The 23356-nt window shown below is 40.1% G+C and overlaps 1 protein-coding gene across 1 annotated transcript; it reads left to right on the top strand.

Moving 5' to 3' along the window:
* Positions 1 to 8506: 8506 nt before the first annotated feature.
* On the top strand, positions 8507 to 10277 carry LOC115732243 (scopoletin glucosyltransferase-like). Its single transcript, XM_030662897.2, has one exon. The coding sequence runs from the start codon at positions 8566 to 8568 to the stop codon at positions 10102 to 10104; it is 1539 nt and encodes a 512-aa protein (XP_030518757.2). The 5' UTR covers positions 8507 to 8565; the 3' UTR covers positions 10105 to 10277.
* Positions 10278 to 23356: the final 13079 nt, after the last annotated feature.

The following is a 23356-nucleotide window of genomic DNA, read 5'->3' on the forward strand; positions in this document are numbered from 1 at the left end:
TATTTACGTGGACCTTCAAGTATTGAGCAAGGAAAGATGGAACGAGCATGTAATCTTTCTTTGGCAATTGTTAGATGTAAAAAGAAAAAAAAATTGACCGTGGACTCTGTTGACTGGAGTGACCGAATTTTAGTGGATATCCAAGATATATCACATGGATTATTAATTTTGAAAAGTTCAACATGGACTTTTGAATAAGAGATATTTTGGATCTCTTTGGAAGTGGATAAGATGCCTAAGATTTGTTTTGGATTTCTTTCCTGTTGAAATCCAAAGTGGCGTTGGACTATTCAATGTGAGAAGTAGACTTCAGGCAGTGGACTTCGCATCCATATATAATCATTGAGATCGTGGGTTTTCGGAGGTCTTGAAGCGCCGATTATTGAGTGCTTGTGAGTGGTTTTCTCCGTGGGTCTTTTATTTGTAGAATTACATCAATAACTTGTGTGTTTTGGTTGAAAAATTCTTGTAGTAAAAATTTGTATTTAATTCCCTTGCGAGATTGAGAGATTATTTCGCTAGGAGTTGGGGGCTAAACACTGTGTGCTTTATTAGATGTAATTGGAGCTGGAAAACATTGAAAGTGTTTGGGTAACTCGAGTATGGTTTGTAATCTCCGTGTATCGCTTGATCTATAGTGAAATTCATTACTGTTCTCCCCATGGATGTAGGTCTCTACGACTGAACCACGTAATCTGGTGTCCAATTCATTTTTCTTATTTTCTCTATTTTATTGTTCGATCGCTTGTTCCGCGTAACACATATCATCAGCTTGATTCCCTATATTCCATCACATGCAAGCAATTTCATTCTCGCAATACATAGGTGACTATGTTTCCACTTCACGAGATTATTAAGATTTCTCACCAGTCTCTAATTAACCTGCTGTTGGTTAACCTCATCATAAAAATGGATTCTAGTTTACTCATGTCTTCTTTACTTTCAATTCAGTAGATCCGCATACACGAACTATCAAATCAGAGCATCTCTTAGGTTGTGGAAATAATAATGTTTGTGGAAATTTGAAATGATCAAGAGCAAACCCCCCGTGAGATTTAGGCAACGTAGCTCCAAGGTGAATGGCGATTCAAATGAGATCACGGCACATTGTTGGTTGGAAAATAAGAGAAACCTCCTATAAAGACCATTTTGGGTAGAAGCGACCCAAGTTACAACTATAACGACTCAAAGAGCTATTAGTAAAATCCAGCGTGATCAATTTAGTCACTTCCTAAGAGTTATACAATGATTGTAAATCTTTTGAGAAGCGTACAAGTGTTGTACTAGTGCGAGTAACTTTTTCGTGTGATCTATCAATTTTGGGTAGAAGCAACTCAAAAAATTACTAGTGCAATCCAACATTGTTGGTGGCTATTAGTCTGAGAAGGCGGATTTAGGCTTGGTATAAGCCGAATCACTTTATATATATATATATATATATATATATATATATATATATATATATATATATCTGTGTGCATCTGCTTCTATCCATCTACGTGTTGTTTTAATTGTTTGATGGAAGCATCAGACTCAAAACTAGCAATTTATTCTTGCATATTTCAATCCCGTTCCCGCATACATTAATTGACTCTAATTATTCTATGAAATTTTTTATTAGATTTGAATAGATAACCTATTCATCCCTCTAGGTTATATCACTAACCATAACAGCAGCCTTACTCTTTGCACGAAACAATTTGAGAGAATCAAGTGCTCTGGTCTAATATCAGCATCCAAGTCATCTTCGGATAGTTTTTGAAGGTCTAAGTTTCTTCTCCATTTGCCCTTATGAAGCCATGGCCTATGTGAACGCCATGAGACAGTTCTATCTTCTTGTGCCTGACCTCCCTGGGGAGATAAAGATGACTAGGCATCAACTCCCAGATTTTCCTAAATAAAGAAGGTGAAACAGATTTCACCAAGTTGTTCGGGCAAGCATGTGAGTCGGAGCTAAAAGAGCTTTGTTAACAGCTTGTTATAGGGATGTCTTAGACAGGAAGGCCTGGCATGTTGGTCCAATCTCATCGCGGAAGGAGGACATGGAAGATAAAGCGCTTTGAGGTAAGGAAGTATCTATCGCCGAGCATGAATGCTCGACATGGCTAGACTCCAAGGCACCCAATAATGTCATTCACAAGTGTTTCGGCAGCGAGGCTAGCTACATTTTTCAGCAGCTTATGGAGATTGCATCAGCACTTTAAGCTTCTGAACAGAACTTCATGAGCTTCTGAACAGAACTTCATGAGGATTGTGAGGAAGGGGAAGAAGGAAGAGCGAAACGGAAACGATGATCGGCTACCGGAAGGTTTCAAGGGGAGAATCCTAGGGAAGGGCCTGATCATAAGAGGATGGGAACCCCAAGTCTAGATCGTCAAGCACATATCGGTCGGAGGGTTTGGACCCATTGCAGGCAGAGCTTGACCTCGGAAGGAACAAGTGCCAGGGTGCCTATAATTACCTGCCCGGCATCTTCCGGGCAGTTCTATAACAAGTTGGTGACCAATGTGCACAAGATTGGGATTGGCATAGGGGTCAAACAACGGGTTATAGTGGTTCAAGCTAGTTTGATGAGAGGAGACGCTGTTGAGGAGGCAATTAGGAATTTCCACTCCTGAATTTTTTTGCCGATAAGCCGAGTATGACTTTTTGTACTGAAGTAGTTAATAAATTGTTAGTAAGTAATTAGAAAAGGGATAACTATATTGGAGGTCCTATAATTTTTTACGAAATTGTAATTGAGTCTTAAAACTTTCAAAAAGTGCAATTAAGTCCTAAAACTTGTCAAGTTGGTATAATCAAATCTTTCCATTAACTTCGTCTAACTTAACAAACAAAAAATGCTAACAAGTTTTCAGGAAATAATTGCACCAATTTAACAAGTTTTAAGACTTAATTGCACTTAAAAGTTTAGGGATTCAATTACACTTTTGTGACAAGTTTTAGAATTTAATTGCATCTTTTGAGAATTTTAAGATTCAAGTCCTAAAACTTGTTAAGTTTGTGCAATAAAGACGTTTCATTAACTCCGTCCAACTTCACAAACGGAAAATGCTAACAAGTTTCGCGACTTAAATTGCATCAATTTGACAAATTTTAACATTTAATAGCATTTTTTGAAAGTTTTACAATTTAATTGCACTTTTGTGATAAGTTTTAGGATTTGATTGCACATTTTGAATATTTTAAGACTCGATTACACTTAAGTAAAAAATTTTTAGGATTTCTAGTACACTTATCTCTTGATAAAGGAGGCAATAAACAACATTAAGTTCTGTTGGGCCCATTTCGCACAACCCAAGCTCGCAACTCATTAATCCAGTTCATGTAAGCTTATTGGTCTCGACCTCCGAATTAACATATCTAATCTTCGACCAAAAAACAAAAATATTGCTAATTGCCGCTGTAAGCCTCTTCTCGCATCCGCGATACGGGTCCTCTATTCTAGCTTGTTTTCGAACTAGAGAGCTTGGAGCGGTCATTCAAGCTCCACCGCTCCATGAAAGCAGGGGAAGTGGTGTTTTTAGTGACGGATGGGGGCAATCGGCCACATTAAAATTATCTTCTGGGGAGTTGCATTATATCAGAAATAGTTACTCCGATGATTACCCATCCGCTAGGAGATCATTTTCTTCTCGAGACCTTTTACCTTTTTTTCATCATGTGGGAATTTTTGGAGGCTCATTTTGTTCCAAAAAAGCCCATGTATGAACAAGCTATTGGAATATTTCTATTGATCAGTCATGTCATATAGGCCCAAGGTAAAGATATCCGAGTAACGGTTATTTTAGAATGTATCGTCTTGCTGTGACCTTATCTTGAATTCTCAAAACTTCTATCGCTCCATTCCCAATAACCAAATACTTTTGTCTGTAAATATGTCGGTTCCTTGGAACCATATAAACCAATACCCGGAACCAATGGAACCTCCCGCAATGTACAAAAGCAAAAAAATGGTGTTCGATCGAGCTTGGAAGTCAACCTCTATATCACTTGACTGTGACAGCGAGAATGAAAGCTAAGTCTTCTCTCTTCTCGGTTTCCATGTTTGGTTCCCGGTCTTTTCCCCGGATTTCCAGAGGCTTCTTCCTGTCTCTTGATCGCCTTCAGTCCGCCAGCAATCGCCACCGGTGGCTCGCCGCTTCCACGACCACTTCGTAGGCCTCCTCTGTTCGGAGTGCTCTGTACTTGTTCTTTCCTCATTTGCCCGCTCGGATCCTCATCATTTCTGTGCTCAATTTGTTTGCGATTACCACTTAATCATGGTCAGTGCTCTCGATGCACCTATTGAGCATGCTCATTCTCAATCTCGTTTGATGTGCAGATTTCCTGCTTCAGCATTTAGTTCACCTCGTGATGTCGTTTGCATTTGTGATTCTCTGAACTTGCTTTGGTCGATACTCTGGATTTGCCTCGATTACCCCAATTCTAGTTCAGATTCATATTTAACACACAGAGAGAGAGAGAGAGAGTGTTCCATGCCTACGACTTGTTCGATGAAATTCCCGAGTCGCATCAATGAACGTCCAAGTCTAGATTGGATTGAGTTTAATGTCTTCGCTGGCTTCATTTGTCTATTTCTATCACGTAAGCTGGAGTTGATTTCTGTTTGCCCTAATTGATAGCAAATCCGCTAATTGCTCGCTCCAAAGCTTTATTTCCGAAGGTCTCGGTCCATTACATATTCTTCGTGTTCATATGAGATGAGCTTGATCTTGAATATTGCCGAATTTGGCCGAGAAACATCTGAATGAAATTGCGTTCATCCAGCCGGGCATTAATGCTTGTATGCTTTGGATTTGGCCGAGAAGCATTTGTACTTCATATGTTCATGCTGACATTTGATGAGATCCCCATGTTTGTACGTAAAGGGCTCCGTTTATTTTATGGAAAATGAATGGTTTGAAAATATTAATTTATAAAATAAATAAACAAAAAAATATTTCCATCGTCCATGAAATTATTCAGTCATAAATAGCTATTGTCAATCCAAATATTTTTCAATGGACTAATCATTTCGAGAGATTATTTTTAGAACATTATTTTTCAAATCGTTCATTTTTTATGAAACAAACGGAACATCACCGAGATTTACGAACATAATTGTTTGATTCACTAGTTGATGAATATTTTTGCATCTTCGAAAGAGAAACATCCAGTTCAAAATGTTTTCTCAGTTTTTTCGATGCGTCGATGATCTATCTAAGACCATCTCATACCATCCCTTTATTTCGAGAGTACAGCTGTAATGTGAAATTTATGGAGAAAAGTACCAAAAAATTCTTCAATCTATTGCATTAGTGGCAATTCAGCACTAAACCTTTCAATTGTGCGACCTTAGTTCCTAAACTTTTGCATTTGTGCAAATTAAGTTCATTTGGCCAATTTTGACCAAAAATTGTTAACGTGGACACCAACCGTCCTATGTAACGTGAACAATTTTTAATATTTTTTTAAAAAAATGATTATTTTCTTTCTTTTTTTCCTTTTCATTTTGGCGGGAGAGGGCCACCTTGCCCAAGATCGGCGAGGCGGTCGCGACCGGCGAGGTTGCGATGGCCTTGCCTAATGCCATCACGGCCTCGTCTCCAAGGGCAATGATGGACGAGGCGGCCCTCGCTTAGTGGCAGGCTAGGAAAAAAAAAGGAAAAAAGAAACATTTATAAATTTGATTTTTTAAAAAAAATTAACAATGTCTACATCAGCTTTGATCATAGCACGTGGGATGGATGACATCTACGTTTTCCTTCGAAGATTGGCCAAATGGAATCAATTAGCACAAATACAAAAGGTTTATGACTAAATTACAACAATTCAATAGGTTCAAGACTTTTTTAGTACTTTTCCTGAAATTCATGCGTTAGTGCCTGTGAGGCATTACGATTACCGTCGAAGAGTAGATGCTATTTGGACGAGAGAAGTCGCGTAATAGCTTACCTTGCAAGTGGAGATGTAAAAATGAGTGGAAAATTCATTTCTAACCCAAATTCAACGAGATGGATTACATATGGATTAATTAAGTTTTAATAAATGGATTGCTAACGGGTTGGAATTATAAACCTAAGTGCATGTGCTCATTTAGGTTATCAAGGTTATTATTTGAGATGTCTTTAAACCCATTTACAACTCTTTAACAGTTTCTATTATTTATTTCTCTTTTCTTTTTTTCTTTCTCTTACTTTTTTTTCCTATAATGCCGGTCGCAGGCGAGGGCTAGCCGACCCTCACTAACACCAGGCAAGGGTTGCGAAGTCCTTACCCAAACCAGGTGAGAGTAATGAAGCCTTTGCCCAAACCTAGCGAGGGCAGCGACAGTCACCAACAACTGGTAGGGCGACATTTGCCCATTTAGCTTATCAAGGTTATTATTTGAGTCAATGAGATGTCTTTAAACCCATTTATAACTCTTTAACATTTTTTATTATTTTCTTTTTCTTCTTTCTCTTATTTGTTCTCCCTACGAAGACGGCGAGGGGGCATGTCGACCCTCACCGCCAACAACCAGCTAGGGCTGCCCTTGCTTGTCTCCGGTGAGGTCACCGGTGATCCTCGCTAGTCTTAGAAGAAAAAAAGAAAAAAAATTAGTTTTTTGAAAGAAATAAAAGGAAATATTTCAGATTTTTTTTAAATTATAAAAAAGTTTAAAAAAAACAGAGATTTTTTTTATAAATCATTAAATTGTCCACAATGATTTAGCAATATAATTTTATCAAAAATGTATAGAAAGTAAGTTTTCTTATATTGGATTAAATATGAATGTTTCAGTAATATGGGTCGGGTCAAGTATGAGTCGAGAAATTTGCACCGCGCATAAATGGATCATAAATGGGTTAATGGGTCAATTTGGCTCGGATCATTTATGACACAATCCAAACTTGACCGGACCCAACCGTTTGATAGTATCAATGTTATATCTATTATAAGATACTTAATTTGGTGCCAAAACTTTCAAAGTAATTATTTAAGTGCCATAGCAGTCACTTAATTGATTCCGGCTGCCAATATATCTTACTAAATAGTTTTGGCACTAAATTGATCTCATAAATTTTTGGCACTCAACTAATCATTTTTAAAGTTTTCGCACAAAATATTTCAAAATCAATTGATGTACCGAACAATGTCACCGAATCCATCAATTTTTCACGGGAGAACTTGGAGTTAAATTGGTTCCCAAATGTTCCCTTGCATTAAGCCTCACAACTGATCAAAAGAACGATAGTTGATTTCCACAAGCCTCCTAGCTCTGTTGCTCTTTGAGAGCAAGGTCAGAGAAGACACAAATGCAAGGGATAAGGGAGGTGAGAAAATTTTACTTACTTATCATTTTTTTTTTAGGAAAACAAATGGATTTTCGTGATTTTAAACAAAATTATTTGGAGAGAATGTTTGCTTCATGATTTTGCCTTGTTGGATTATTTGCTTTATGATTTTTGCTTTTGACTCACGTCGTACTTTTGCGAATTGCAGTTCTATAAATTTTAGAGCAAAAAACTTTACATATAATCAATTCAATCACAAAACTTTGTAAACGGCCTCATTAGTTGAAAAAAAAAAGAAAACTTCTCAAAAACGCCCATTTAAGCGACTCTGGCGAGCCAGGTCAGATTTTTGGGCAAATTAGGGTGCGTATGGTAACGTTTCTGTTCCCGGAACAACTTTTGGAACAAAAACACTTTTTTCTGTTTCTGTTCCCGGCTACGATTTTTGGGAACAGAAACGCGTTTGGTAACTATAAAAAAAAAATATGTTCAAAAGCTTTGATAAGAAGTCGTTGTCTTTGAGAGTGTGAAGGAGTAGTCCGGGAATAGAGGGTTGCAAAAAATGTTCCTCTTGCGTTATAAAATGTGTTCAAAAGCTTTGATAAAAAGTGTTCCGGGAACAAAGAAACAAGTATTTTTTGTTTCTCGTTTCTACTCCAAAAGTGTTCCCGTTTCTGAAAAGTGTTCCCGGAACACTTTGGGAACACTTTTTTACCATACGCGTTTCTGTTCCCAAAGTGTTTCAGGAACACTTTGGGAACATAAATACTTTTTCTGGAGCGTTACCATACGCACCCTTAAAGTCCTCGCAGTCATTTGTGTGATAGATTTTTCAAAAGCCGTAGCACTTAAATAATGGTTTTTTGACCAGAAAAAATAAATAATGATTTGGGAAATCTCGTCACCGAAACGAGCCTCATGTAACAATTGGGGCAAAGACGCCGGGCTTTTCCCACTGCAGTCCGAAGGAGACTCGAGAATGTTTGAAGCTTTGACTGACCCCGTATTGGTTTGTCCAAGCCTCCAAGGTCACCTTTCCTTGCACAGAAAGTAATGAACCTCCTCCAACCTTTCGCAATTGGTCATGCATGACGTATCTGCAGAACTCCACAAGTAAGTAAAATCAATAGCCTCATTTCTAGACGTAGCCTTTTTTTTTGTTTGTTCTCTTTTGCACTCCCAAAGTCCTTGACAAACACGGAAACTGGTCAACAAATCAGGAATTCTTTATTCCCAAGCCCTCCTTATATATTTGTCCTAGGTTTGGAATCCTAAAAACAAACCTCAGCTTTCAAAAATCAGCGGCATGACCACCCAACCTTTCTTGTGCTTCACCAGCACCATTCCTGAATCCGTTCCTGCAGCAGAAACTCTCCCGAGAGGCCAAATGGGTAGCAAAGGCCACCAGCTTCACATTTTCTTCTTCCCTTTCATGACTCCGGGCCACATGATCCCGATGCTCGACATGGCCAAGCTCTTCGCCATCAGAGGCTGCAAGTCCACCCTCATCGCCACCCCCCATGACGAGCCCACCTTCTTGAAATCCATCGCGAGGCCCAAGGATTTAGGATTCGACATCGATGTCGTCACGGTGACGCTGCCCTTGAAAGAGGTCGGCTTGCCAGAAGACAGTGACGATCTGAACAAGATCACTGCTCCGGAAATGCGCAAGCAATTCATGAGAGCCGTCATGATGCTGGACCAACAGCTCGAGCTGCTGATACAGAAACTTGCCCCCGATTGTCTAATCTCGGACACTTTCTTTCCCTGGACAACTGAGATCGCGGCCAAGTGCGGCATCCCTAGGCTCGTTTTCCACGGGACAAGTGCCTTCTCCGTTGCAGGCATGGAATGTGTCAGGCTCTATGAGCCTCAAAAGAAGGTGTCATGCGATTCAGAGCACTTCGTCATCCCCAACTTCCCCGGAGAAATCACAATGTCCAGGATGCAGTTGCCGGACTTTCTCAGGGAAGAGACTGAGTTCACCAAGTTCATCAAGGAGGTGAAGGAATCGGAGAAGAGGAGCTTTGGAGTCGTCATGAATAGCTTCTACGAGCTCGAGCCGGCTTACGCTGACCATTACAGGACATTCCTAGGGAGACGAACCTGGTCCGTCGGCCCGCTCTCATTGTGCAATAACGAGACTGAGGACAAAGCACACAGGGGCAGCCAAGCATCCATTGACCAGCACGAGTGCCTCAAATGGCTCGACTCGAAGCAACCCAACTCAGTGATCTACATTTGCTTTGGAAGCATGGCGAACTTCAATGCTGCTCAGCTTCATGAGATCGCAGTCGGACTAGAAGCATCAGGGCAACAATTTATCTGGGTGGTGAAGAAGGACCCGAATGTGGAAGAAGGCAAAGAAGAGTGGTTGCCTGATGGTTACGAATCAAGAATCCGAAACAAGGGCCTCATCATCAGGGGCTGGGCTCCTCAGGTGCTGATTCTTGATCACGATGCGATCGGGGGTTTCGTGACACATTGTGGGTGGAACTCGACCCTGGAGGCGGTGACAGCCGGCGTGCCAATGGTGACTTGGCCGGTCGCAGCAGAGCAATTCTTCAACGAGAAGTTTGTGACCCGGGTGCTCAAGATCGGGGTTGACATCGGGGTGAAGCAGTGGGTGAGGTTGATTGGGGACAGCGTGAAGAGCGAGAGAGTGGAGGAGGCAGTGAAGAGAGTCCTGGTGGGCGGGGAAGCAGAGGAACTGAGGAGGAGGGCGAAAGCACTTGCAGAGATGGGAAGAGGGGCTGTGGAAGAAGGTGGGTCCTCTTGGTCTGATTTGGGAGCTCTGCTTCAGGAGCTCAGACTGCAGAGATTGGCTCACGACAAGAAGATCTGATTCATGACCTGAAGCAACCAATCTTGAATTCTTGGTCTTGGAGAATAGAACTGAAGAAACAGAAATCTTCCATTCTCAGTTTGTGTTTGTGGTTTGTCCGTAGAGAAAAATGCTGAATTTGCTGTTTCTTTCTCATGGAATTTATTCTAGGAGTTGTGAATATTCAATGTGTAGGATGTGACATTTCTTTTGAGGTCATAGGAAAAGTATACATGATCATGAACTCTAATGTACCTCATGGATCGTCAAATGTCGATAATATATTTGGCTGTTGCACAACTGATGTTGTGCTATGTATGCAACAAGGCACTTGGCAACAATTTTAGAGAAAAGATGGAGATGTAGTAATTCGTTAGGTCCTCGTGGTAATTTCCCTTATACATAGTTGGGTTTAAAGGTATTTCTACCCAAAACAAATCAACAATTTGGATTTCAAGTCAACAATTTTGTACGTCAAAATTCGACACAATGGGAAGTTTAACATGTGATGTTCATAGAATGAGGTACTTTCAATATGAAGGGGTCGGAGAATTTCATTGCCATTCAGAGCAACAAAGATTGAACGAACACGGATATGAGGAAAAGTGTCAAAAAAGTCCTAAACATATTGCATTAGTGCCGGTTCAGTCTTAAACTTTTTTTTGTACCAATTCAGTCCTAAACCTTTTGCATTGGTGCCAATTCAGTCCTAAACCTGTTATTGGTGCTAATTTAGTCATAAACCATTTACAATAATGCCAATTTAGTCCTAAAAATTTTGTATTTATGTCAATTGAGTTAATTCGGCCAATTTTGATTGGAAATTACTGGCATAGACGTCAATTATCCTATATGGCACTGTTGGCACTAACGTGGATATTTTTTAAATATTTTTTTTATATTTTAAATAATTTTTTAAAATAATTTTGAAAAAAAACAAAAAAAAAATGCTTTAAAAACTATTTAAAATGTTAAAAAAATATTTAAAAAATATCCAAATTAGTGCTAGTCATGACATGTAAGACAACCGATGTTTATGTCGGTGATTTTAGGTCAAAATTGGCCGGATTAACTCAATTGGTATAAATATAAAAGATTTAGGACTAAATTGGCAACAATACAGAATGTTTATGACTAAATTAGCACCAATAAAAGGTTTATGACTAAATTGACACCAATGCAAAAGGTTTATGAGTTTTTTGACACTTCTCCCCACAGATCTGACACATTTGAGAGCAAAAACCTCACGAAACTCGTCTCATCTCTTTTGGAGTATGACTTGTACACCAACGAAATTTGAGGGGAGCGAAATCCAGAAACCATACACGCAAAAATCTCAAATATAGACTAGATCGGAGTAAAAATCTCTCAGAAACGGGAGAGAGAAGCTTCTAGATCTAGAGTGGATCATAAGAAAAAAGCTCTCCAAAATGGGAGGAAAGCAAGAAAAAGAAAATAGATAACCAAAATGAGCCAAAGAAAAATAAAGGAGAAGGGATGGAGAGATTAACTCAAACCCGCCCCTCAGTGGAGATCGAAGAAGATGGATGGGTGAATAGGAGAGGAAGAGGAGAAAACCCTAAGGAGGAGATAGAAAAAGGGCCATCAAAAATGCTTTTCCTTTTGAGAATGAAAGAAGCCAACTGCACGTTTTCTTTCTGCCATTAATGATTCAACGCCACATAATCCCATGATGGACATGGCCAAGACCTTTGCGACTCGACGAGCCGAAGTCACGACCAATTTCTGTTATCGGCACTAAACTTTGACGACTCATGTAGTCATCTGTTACATAAAAAAATTTAGGAATTCATCTCATTCCCTAACAAAAAAAATATTCTTAGTTTGCTTCTACATATTAGGAGCACTTTTTGTTAAGCCCACATAAATTAGATTGGACTAAAGTTAATGGAGTCAGGGGCGCGCGGCCCCTAGGGGGGGGTTGGGGTTGGGGTTGGGGTTGGGGTGCGGGGAGGGGGGGTTTAGCTTTGATTAGATTGAGCCCGTATAACTTAAAAATTTGGCCAAACCTATTAAAGATTGTGGTGGCCAAAAATTATGCGTGCTACGTATGATTAGAAAAGTTGTCCACTTTTACGTCGTCGTAAGGACACATGGAATAACATTACTTGTGTACAATGCTCACTTGAGTGCCATAACTTTTTTTTTTCGATCATTTGAGTGTCAAATCGAAGCAAAATCGTTCAATTGATGATAATCACTTGTCAATTAGTTCAGATTACATTCATAATCTCGTGTTCAATGTGACCTTCCTATGAAAATGAAAAGGAAAAAAGTGTTGGAAACTAGAGATTTCAGTTGGTTAGCCAACAACTCAACACCGAAAAACAGTGCAAAAACCTATTGTACAAAAGATAACTTGAGCCCTCTCCATACACATTACATATTGAAAATGTGTGATCATCCTCAACATTATTCTTTCTTCAAACATCTTGTATGTTTTGGAAACAAGAGATTTTAGTTGGTCAGCCAACAAGTGAACACCGTAAAACAATGCAAAAACCCATTGTACAAAAGATAGCCCGAGCTCAGTAAATATGAGTTTTGGTTGGCTCGTGTGGCGTTTTTAGGCCACGTAGTTTTGGGCGAGGGAATTGCGGTGGATCCGTCTAAGATTGAGGTAGTCATGGACTAGCCAAGACCAACGACAGTGGCCCGAGATCGAAGCTTTTTGGGTTTGGTAGGCTATTATAGACAATTCGTGGAGAAGTTCTTCGCTATAGCCTCGCCTATGACTAAGCTGTTGAAGAAGGATGTGAAGTATGAATGGACAGACAAGTGCGAGCATAGTTTTCAAAAGCTTAAGCATAAGGCGACTACGACTCCCGTGTTGACAATTCTATCCGGTCCTGGAGGATTCGAGATCTATAATGACGCTTCTCGCAGAGGCCTAGGTTGTGTTCTGATGCAACATGAAAGGGTAGTAGCGTATGCATCTCACTAGTTGAAACCCCATGAGTTGAATTATCCGACGCACGACCTGGAGTTGGCTGCGGTCATGTTTGCCCTAAAAATCTGGAGGCATTATCTGATCGGAGAAAGTTTTCAGGTGTATACCGATCATCAGAGTCTGAAGTACCCGTTCTCTCAGAAAGAGTTGAACATAAGGCAGCATCGATGGATGGAGCTACTCAAGGATTATGATTGTGAGATTACGTATCATCCGGGTAAGGCAAATAAGGTTGCGGATGTCCCGAGTAGAAAATCAGCGATTGCTCTATTACATGTGAATGAATGGTGTTTGCTTGAGCAAGTGAGAGACTCGGACTTTAAGTTGGAGATAAGTTGTCTATCAAGTCTTGTGGCTATGTTGAGAATTGAGCCGGAAGTGCGGACTAGAATTAAGACCTTGCAGTTGACGGACCCCACTATTCGGAAGATCCTTCAAGAGGACTCGGCTAAACGAAGGGTTGATTTTCAAGTGGCCGAGGATGGGATACTGAAGTTTAAAGGACGTCTAGTTGTACCGGTCAATGAAAGTCTAAGGGAGGGTATCTTATCGGAGGAACATCGTAGCAGTTTGGTATCCACCCCGAAAGTACAAAGATGTATCGGAATTTAAAGCGACATTAGTGGTGGAATGGTATGAAGGTAGATATAGCCAAGTATGTGGCTAAGTGTTTGACTTGTTAGCGGGTTAAGGTGCAGCTCTGTAAACCCGGAGGACTGCTGCAGCCTTTGGAGATCCCGGAGTGGAAATGGGAGCATATCATGATAGACTTCGCGATGGGATTGCCAAGAAGTCAGAGAGGACACGATTCAATATGTGTTGTGGTAGACAGATTTTCGAAGTCGGTGCACTTCATTCTTGTAAGAAAAAACTTCGCCTTAGACAAATATGCAAATTCGTATGTGAGGCATATCGTGAGGCTGCATGGAGTACCGGTTATGATCACTTGGGATCGTGATCCCAAGTTTCTTGCCACATTTTGGAAGAGTTTGTAGATTGCTTTAGGAACGAAGCTGCAGTTTAGTATGGCTTATCACTCGCAAATAGATGGCCAATCTGAAAGGACTATTCAAACACTAGAGGATATGTTGAGAGCATGTGTCTTGGATTTCAAAGGTAGTTGGGAGGAGCAATTGCATTTAGTTGAATTCGCCTACAACAATTGTTTTCAGCAGAGTATTAAGATGGCGCCATTTGAAGCATTGTATGGTAGAGCGTGTCGAAAGCCAATCTGTTGGGACAAGTAGATGAAAGGAAAATCACTGGTCCCGAGTTGGTGGAACAGTCTATGAAAGCTGTCAAAGTCATCGGAGACGGACTAAGGACAGCTCAAAACCGTCAGAAGAGTTACGCCAATAGGAGGCGTAGACCTCTAGAATTCCAAGTAGATGATCATGTTTTTCTGAAGGTGTCGCCTATGAGAGGGACATCTCGTTTTGGCAAGAAAGAAAAGTTGAACCCTAGGTATGTTTGGCCTTTCGAAATCTTGGAGCGAATAGAAAATTTGGCTTATCGCCTAGCATTGCCGCCAATACCGGCTGAAGTGCATAATGTATTCCACGTATCGATGCTAAGAAAGTATGAATCGGACCTTGCTCATATGCCAAGTTATGAAGAAATAGAGCTAGATGAGCGAGCTGCGTACGTGAAGCGTCCGGTCGGGATTATGGATAGGAAAGAGCAAGTGCTCCGGAGCAAGACGATTCCGCTAGTTAAGGTGGTTTGGCAATACCATAGAACTGAAGGTGCTACTTGGGAGAACGAGGAAGTTATGAAGAGTAGCTATTCGTATCTTTTTGAATAGTCGTGACTGTACTGCAATTTCGGGGACGAAATTTCCTAAGGTGGGGAGAGTTGTGACGTCTTGGAAATTCGAAATCAGTAATTTGTCCGAATTCAATAAAAGGAATAATTATTATTGAATTCCAGTTAGTAAAATTTTGGATCGTAAGGAATTAAGGGATGAATTTTGGACGATTCCCGAAATGTCGTTCGATTTCGATTGGGTCTCGAAATCATAGTCACCGCGACTTAGGATTTTTAATCCTCGCGCCTAAGCCTTTTTCCGAACCGAGCCTAGCCCGTAAAAATCCAAATTTTATTCTCCGTCAATCGAGCCAAAAATCCGTTCAGTCCCGAATTATTGAATTAACAATTTGCCCTCCAATAATACACTAGAAGACAAGATATTTAAAATATCTTGAGGGCCCCACTTGCCAGAAATTCCCCCACATACCAGTCAAACCAGTCAACTCTCTCTCTCTCTCTCTCTCTCTCTCTCGGCAAATCCCTCCCCCTCCCCTGTTACTTGCACGAACACCCCCCCCAGCTGAACCGAAGCCTCTTCTCCTCCTTTCTTCTTCATTTTGCACCACCACCACGTCCATCCGCCACTGCTCGCCGCCACCTCGTAGTCGCCGGCCACTGGGAACCGCCGCCAGACCCGAAACAGCCCTGGCGCCCTCCTACTTTGTTTTGGCGTCACTGAGCTGTTCGAGCTTCGACAGCTCTTGTCATCGCCCCGAACCACCACCAGCCGCCGCATCACCATCCAACGCCCTCCCCACAACCCTCTCGACCTCATCTCGCCACCCGTTCCCCGTCAAACCGCCGCGAACAGCCCTCACAAACCGTCGTCCCCTGTTTTTGGTCGGCCAAGCCCCGCAGCTATTGCAGCGGCTTTGACGTCCCTCCGCAGCCCGCCGACCACCGCTAGTCGTTGTCCTTCAACCCTAGTCATTCCCCAAAGTCGCTGGAAGCCAATCGGCACCTGTGGAGGTCAGACTATGCCCCGGACGGACCTCCCCTTTTTTGCTAGTTAAATGAAAGATTAACAGATTTAACAGTAAGATTTCGAACTTAATCTATATCTACAGTTTAAATTTGTCTCATACAAGTAATTCTTTTTAGCAGACCATGCCCAGAATACAGTGATCGATCCCATTACAAATTTCAGTTATATGAGCGCAATCTAACACCAAGCAAATCAAAGAGCATAACGATGGCGATTCCAACATAAGCCTTCAAAAGCATAGATTGAAAAGTCAAACACAGAGGTTTTTACATGGCGACAGAAGCCCGTGAAGACACCCTCCAAAATTATCTAAAGAGAGACACAAATCTTTATCTAAATCGACCCTCTTTCCTTTTGAGCTCAAGTGCGATTTCATGCATGGAAGCAACATGTTTGGCCCATCCGAGCATCTTCAACTTCATCCGCCAATCTTCATCGATCCCTGAATTCCTCCTCTGGCGATAATCCCATGCATCGCCGACAGAGTTCGATGCGTCGTCTTCTTCCAGGAGATGCAGAGGCGGCGGCTCGTGTTCCGTATTGAAATCCTGCGATTTGATGCCAGATTTCCCGTGGTCAACGCCCGCCATCACCAGTGCTTCGATCGACATAGCCAACCATTCTTTTCCGTCGGTGTTGTTAAGCAAGCGACTGAATTACAAATGAAGAGTCCTGTGTCGTGTAGTGAGGGATATTTGATTGGGGAATGAGCTCTTTATATGCGAAATGGCTCATCGACTTTTGGGTGTTTGAGTTCGTGAGGAAGTGAGGGAAGGTCACGGCCTCACGGGTGTTGCATTTTCAGGCGTTCAATTAGCGACACTATGAACGTCACCTCCCCTACGGTACATCTCCAAATTTGCATCAATGAAATGAGGTTTCTTTTGACCCCCCCTCCCCGCGCCCCCCCAAAAAAATGAGGCTTCTTACCAAATTGATTCTCGGAAAACTATTTCAGCCGATTTGGTTTGCAACAATGAAATGAGGTTGTAATTTTGATAACGGTTACGTTATTTGGTTTCATGAATGACATACGAAATGAGCGGGGAAAGTATAAGAATTCTCAAAATACTCCTAAAATTCGAATTAGATGGAATACAACGGTTAGTACTTGAGTAGACAACCATGATTATGACGAGTTTATGTAATTTTTACTACAAAACAAACATTTACTTTTCATTAATTATTTATTTATGATTGTCAATAAAATATAAGCACATGACCTGTGGTTATGTTAAAATAAATATATTTTCGCTATAGTAATTATCACTTAGTGGCCAATCCTGAGTGTAATATCGCATAAATACATTATCAAGATATTACAAATACATAGGTTTTTTCTATTATTTAATAACTAATTTATGATTTTCATTTAAGCTTAACCGACATTATGATTGAAATAATAATTGTGCACCAATTTTGTGCATATTAAAATAACTAGTAATTGAGATACTGAGTACATTGCAAATTATATTGAATTTGGGAAAAATTAGTTAAAAATACCAAATAGTGACCAAATGGTAACTATTAAATCGTCAACAAATTTAACAAGGTAATTATGCATTATCAAGTCAACATAGTTATTATCACAGCAGATTTTTACCTATTATTCCATGTTTTATATAATTATCACATAGATGCGTTTAAGTCAGAATAATTGTATTAATGTTGCTATTATATTGGTAACAATCGAAAATTGGTAGAGTATGCGGGAAAAAAAAACAATGATATTTAAGGGATAGCTAATTTAAGAACTAGCAGAAACCACTCTAGTGAAAATCTCAGTATTTGTGGTTCATTTTCACAGGCCAATATTTTCTATAGCAATATTCATCAGTGTTTGGGGAATCTATATGAACAATTAACATAACTAACAAAAGGCGCTCGCGCCCACGATAGAATCTTCTGTCCGCAACTTTAAGGGTACCCTTGCATTGGTCCGCATTCTAAAATTTAAGCTATTTGATTGGGGGAAAAAAAAAACAACAGAGTAGGTACTCAATTGAGCAAAAGATAAAAGATAAACACCGGCTGCGATTTTTCAATATATGGTACTAATCTGTGGCTATTACTAACCTCTCTTGTATTCATCTAAAAATTCTTGGCTTTCAGTAAACAGGAGATGATGGCAGTGTCGTCCACTTTAATAGTATTTCCTTCATTATGTTTTCCTTTTCTAGGTAAGAATTCAATGCTAATGTACAAGTAGAACTTTTTCAGTTGAACTTGAGTCATATAATAAACGTGCAAGAGACTGTGCATGGAGAACAAAAGAGAGATTTCGACGGGGATGCGTACGTCATGAAGAACATATCCCAATGGATCGACCGGATCTCGACATTCTCGTGATACAGTTGAAAAGCGCACAGGCCAAAAGGAAAAAAAAAGATTAAAAAGTGCACCGCTTCACCAAAAAGCAAAAAAGCCCTAACGACTCGGGTTGGGGACGACAACGGGTCGGGTTAAATTGATTTCCAGTGCCCGAACTCCGTAGGACTTGTTGGTGAATGGATTAGGTCTCTCCAGCCTATTATGGGCCGGTGGATGTGGTCCACGAGTCCACGCGTCATAGCGTATTTTTAGAATAACGTGGAAAAGAGAGGATTACATGCATAGCATTTGCTTGATTCCATATATTCCATCATGTGCAAGCAATTTCATTCTCGCTATATATAGGTGACTATGTTTCCACTTACATCTTACCCGATTCGCGAGATTATTAAGATTTCTCACCAGTCTCCGATTAACCTGTTGTTGGTTAACCTCATCATAAAAATGGATTCTAGTTTACTCATGTCTTATTTACTTCCAATTCAGTAGATCTGAATACATGAACTATCAAATCAGAGTATCTCTTAGGTTGTGGAAATAGTAATGTTTGTGGAAATTTAAAATGATCAAGAGCGAACCCCCTATGAGATTTTGGCAACGTAGCTCCAAGGTGAATGGTGATTCAAATGAGATCGCGGGACATTGTTGGTTGAAAAATAAGAGAAACCTTTTATGAAGACCATTTTGGGTAGAAGCAACCCAAGTTACAACTGTAACGACTCAAAGAGAAGAGTAATTAGTGAAATCTAACGTGATCAATTTAGTCACTTCCTAAGAGTTATACAGTGATTGTAAATCTTTTAAGAATCGTACAAGTGTCGTACTAGTGCGAGTAACATTTTAGTGTGATCTACCAATTTTGGGTAGAAGCAACTCAAAAAATTACTAGTGCAATCCAACATTGTTAGTGGCTACTAGTCTGAGAAGGTGGACTTAGGCTTGGTATAAGCCGAATCACTATATATATCTGCGTGCATCTATCTTTATCCATCTACGTGTTATTTTAATTATTTGATTGAAGCACCGGACTCGAAATTAGCAATTTATTCTTGCTTATTTCAACCCCGTTCCTGCATATATTAATTGACTCTATTTATTCCGTGAAATTTTTTATTAGATTTGATTAGATAACCTATTCATCCCTCTAGGTTATATCACTAACCATAACAGCAGCCTTACTCTTTGCTCGAAACAATTTGAGAGAATCAAGTGCTCTGGTCTAAATATCAGCATCCAAGTCATCTTCGGATAGTTTTTGAAGGTCTAAGTATATTCTCCATTTGCCCTTATGAAGCCACGGCCTATATGAACGCCACAAGACAGTTTTATCTTCTTGTGCCTGACCTCCCTGGGGAGAAAAAGATGACTAGGCATCAACTCGCAGATTGTCCTAAACAAAGAAGGTGAAACAGATTTCACCAAGTCGTTCGGGCAAGCATGTGAATCGGAGCTAAAAGAGCTTTGTTAACAGCTTGTTATAGGAATGTCTCAGGCAGGAAGGCATGGCATGTTGGTATCTATAGCCGAGCACGAATGCTCGACCTGGTTAGACTCCAAGGCACCCCAATTATGTCATTCACAAGTGTTTCGACAGCGAGGCTAGCTACATTTTTCATCAGCTTATGGAGATTGCATCAGGACTTGAAGCTTCTGAACAGACCTTCATAAGGGTTGTGAGGAAGGGCAAGAAGGAAGAGCGAAACGGAAACGATGATCAGCTACCGGAAGGTTTCAAGGGCTTGATCATAAGAGGATGGGTACCCCAATTCCAGATCGTCAAGCACATATCGGTCGGACGGTTTGGACCCATTACAGGCAGAGCTCGACGCCGGAAGGAATAAGTGCCGGGGCGCCTATAATTACCTGGCCGGCATCTTCTGAGCAGTTCTATAACAAGTTGGTGACCGATGTGCACAAGATTGGGATTGGCATAGGGGTCAAATAACGGGTTATAGTGGTTAGAGCTAGTTTGATGAGAGGAGACGCTGTTGAGAAGGCAATTAGGAACTTCCACTCCTGAATTTTTTGCCGATAAGCCGAGTACAGCTTTTTGTACTGAAGTAGTTAATAAATTGTTAGTATGTAATTAGAAAAGGGATAACTATATTGGAAGTCCAATAATTTTTCACGAAATTAAAATTGAGTCCTAAAACTTTCAAAAAGTGCAATTATGTCCTAAAACTTGTCAAGTTGGTACAATCAAATCTTTCTATTAACTCCGTCCAACTTAACAAACAAAAAATGCTAACAAGTTTTCAAGAAATAATTGCACCAATTTGACAAGTTTTAGGACTTAATTGCACTTAAAAGCTTTAGGATTCGGTTGCACCTTTGTGACAAGTTTTAGAATTCGATTGTACCTTTTGAGAATTTTAAGACTGAAGTCCTAGAACTTGTTAAGTTGATGCAATAAAGTCTTTCCATTAACTTCGTCCAACTACACAAAAGGAAAATGCTAAGAAGTTTCATGACTTAAATTCTATCAATTTGACAAGTTTTAAGACTTAATTGCATTTTTTGAAAGTTTTAGGATTTAATTGCACTTTTATAATAAGTTTTAGGATTTGATTGCACGTTTTGAATATTTTAAGACTCAATTACACTTAAGTGAAAAAGTTTTAGGATTTGTAAAGCACTTATCTCTTGAAAAAGGAAGCAATAAACAACATTTAGTTCCCTTGGGCCCATTTCGCGCAACCCAGCTCGCAGCTCATTAATCCAGTTCATGTCAGCTTATTGGTCTTGACCTCTGAATTAATATCGCTAATCTTCGACCAAAAAAAAATATTGCTAATTGCCGTTGTAAGCCTCGTCTTGCGGCCGCAACACAAGCCCTCTGTTCTAGCCTGTTTCCGAACTAGAGAGCCCGGAGCTGTTATTCAAGCTCCACCACTCCATGAAAGCATGGGAAGTGGTGTTTCCACTGACGGATGGGGGCAATCAGTCACATTAAAATTACCTTATGGCAAGTTGGATAGTATCATAAATAGCTACTTCAATGATTACCCATCCGCCAAGAGATCATTTTCTTCTCGGGACCTTTTACTTTTTTTCATCATGTGGGAGTTTTTGGAGGCTCATTTTGTACCAAAAAAGCTTAAGTATGAACAAGGTGTTGGAATATTTCTATTGATTGGTCATGTCATATAGGCCCAAGGCAAAGATATCCGAGTAATGGTTATTTTAGAATGTACTATCTTGCTCTGACCTTCTCTTGAATTCTCAAAGCTTCTGTGGCTCCGTCCCCAATAACCGAATACTTTTGTCTGTAAATATGTCGGTTCCTTGCAACCATATAAACCAATACCCGGAGCCAATGGAACCTCCCGCAGGGTACAAAAGCAATAAAATGGTGTTCGATCGGGCTTGGATGTATCGCTTCAACCTCTACATCGCTTGAATGTGACGGCGAGAATGAAAGCTAAGTCTTCTCTCTTCTCGGTTTCCATGTTTGGTTCCCGGTCTTTTCCCTGGATTTCCAAAGGCTTCCTCCTGTCTCTCGATCGCCTTCAGTCCGCCGGATTTCCAGAGGCTTCTTCTCGTAGGCCTCCTCTGTTCGGATTGCTCTGTACTTGTTCTTTCCTAATTCGCCCGCTCGGATCCTCGTCGTGTTTGTGCTCAATTTGTTTGCAATTGCCACTTAATCATGATCAATGCTCTCGATGCATCTATCGAGCATGTTCATTCTCAATCTCGTTTGATGTGTAGATTTCCTGCTTCAGCATTTAGTTCACCTCGTGATGTCGTTCGCATTTGTGATTCTCTGAACTTGCTTTGGTCGATACTCTGGATTTGCCTCGATTACCCCAATTCCAGTTCAGATTCATGTTTAACCGAGAGAGAGAGAGAGAGAGAGAGAGAGAGAGAGTTCCATGCCTACGACTTGTTCGATGAAATTCCCGAGTCGCATAAATGAACGTCCGAGTCTAGATTGGATTGAGTTTAATGTCTTCGCTGGCTTTATTTGTCTATGTCTATCACATAAGCTGGAGTTGATTTCTGCTTGCCCTAATGCTTGTATGCTTTGGATTTGGCCGAGAAGCATTTGTACTTCATATGTTCATGCTGACATTTGTACGTAAAATGTTCCGTTTGTTTTATGGAAAATGAATGATTTGAAAATATTAATTTATAAAATAAATAAACAAAAAATATTTTCATCGTCCATGAAATTATTCAGTTGTAAATAGCTATTGTCAATCCAAATATTTTTCAATTGATTAATCATTTCGAGAGATTATTTTTAGGAAGCTATTTTTCAAATCATTCATTTTTTATGAAACAAACGAAACATCACCGAGATCTACGAACATAATTGTTTGATTCACGAGTTGATGAATATTTCTGCATCTTCGAAAGAGAAACATCTAGTTCATAATGTTTTCTCGGATTTTTTGATGCATCAATGATCTATCTAAGACCATCTCATACCATCCCTTTATTTTCAGGAGTGCAGCTATAATGTGAAATTTATGGAGAAAAGTACCAAAAAAGTCTTCAATCTATTGTATTAGTAGCAATTCAGCACTAAACCTTTCAATTGTGCAACCTTAGTTCCTAAACTTTTGCATTTGTGCCAACCGAGTCCATTTGGCTAATTGTGATCGAAAATAGGCGACGTGGACGCTAACCGTCCTATGTAATGTAGACAATTTTTAATATTTTTTTAAAAAAATGATTCTTTTCTTTCTTTGTTTCCTTTTCATTTTGGCGGGCAAGGGCCACCTCACCCAGCATCGGCGAGGCGGTCGCGACTAGCGAGGCCGTGATGGCTTTGCCTAATGCCATCACCGCCTCGTCTCCAAGGACGACGCTGGACGAGGCTGCCCTCACTTAGTGGCCGGCTAGGAAAAAAAGAAATAAATAAATATTTATAAATTTGATTTTTTAAAAAAATTTAAAAATGTCTACATCAGCATTGATCACATCGCGTGGGATGGATGGCATCTACGTTTTCCTTCGAAGATTGGCCAAATGGAATCAATTAACACAAATGCAAAATGTTTATGACTAAATTACACCAATTCAATAGGTTCAAGACTTTTTTAGTCATTTTCCTGAAATTCATGCATTAGTGCTTGTGAGGCATTACGATTACCGACAAAGAGTATATGCTATTTGGACGAGAGAAGTCGTGTAATAGCTTACCTTGCAAGTGGAGATGTAAAAATTAGTTG

This window comes from Rhodamnia argentea, chromosome 11 (assembly GCF_020921035.1).
Source record: "Rhodamnia argentea isolate NSW1041297 chromosome 11, ASM2092103v1, whole genome shotgun sequence".
Classification (NCBI taxonomy): Eukaryota; Viridiplantae; Streptophyta; class Magnoliopsida; order Myrtales; family Myrtaceae; genus Rhodamnia; species Rhodamnia argentea.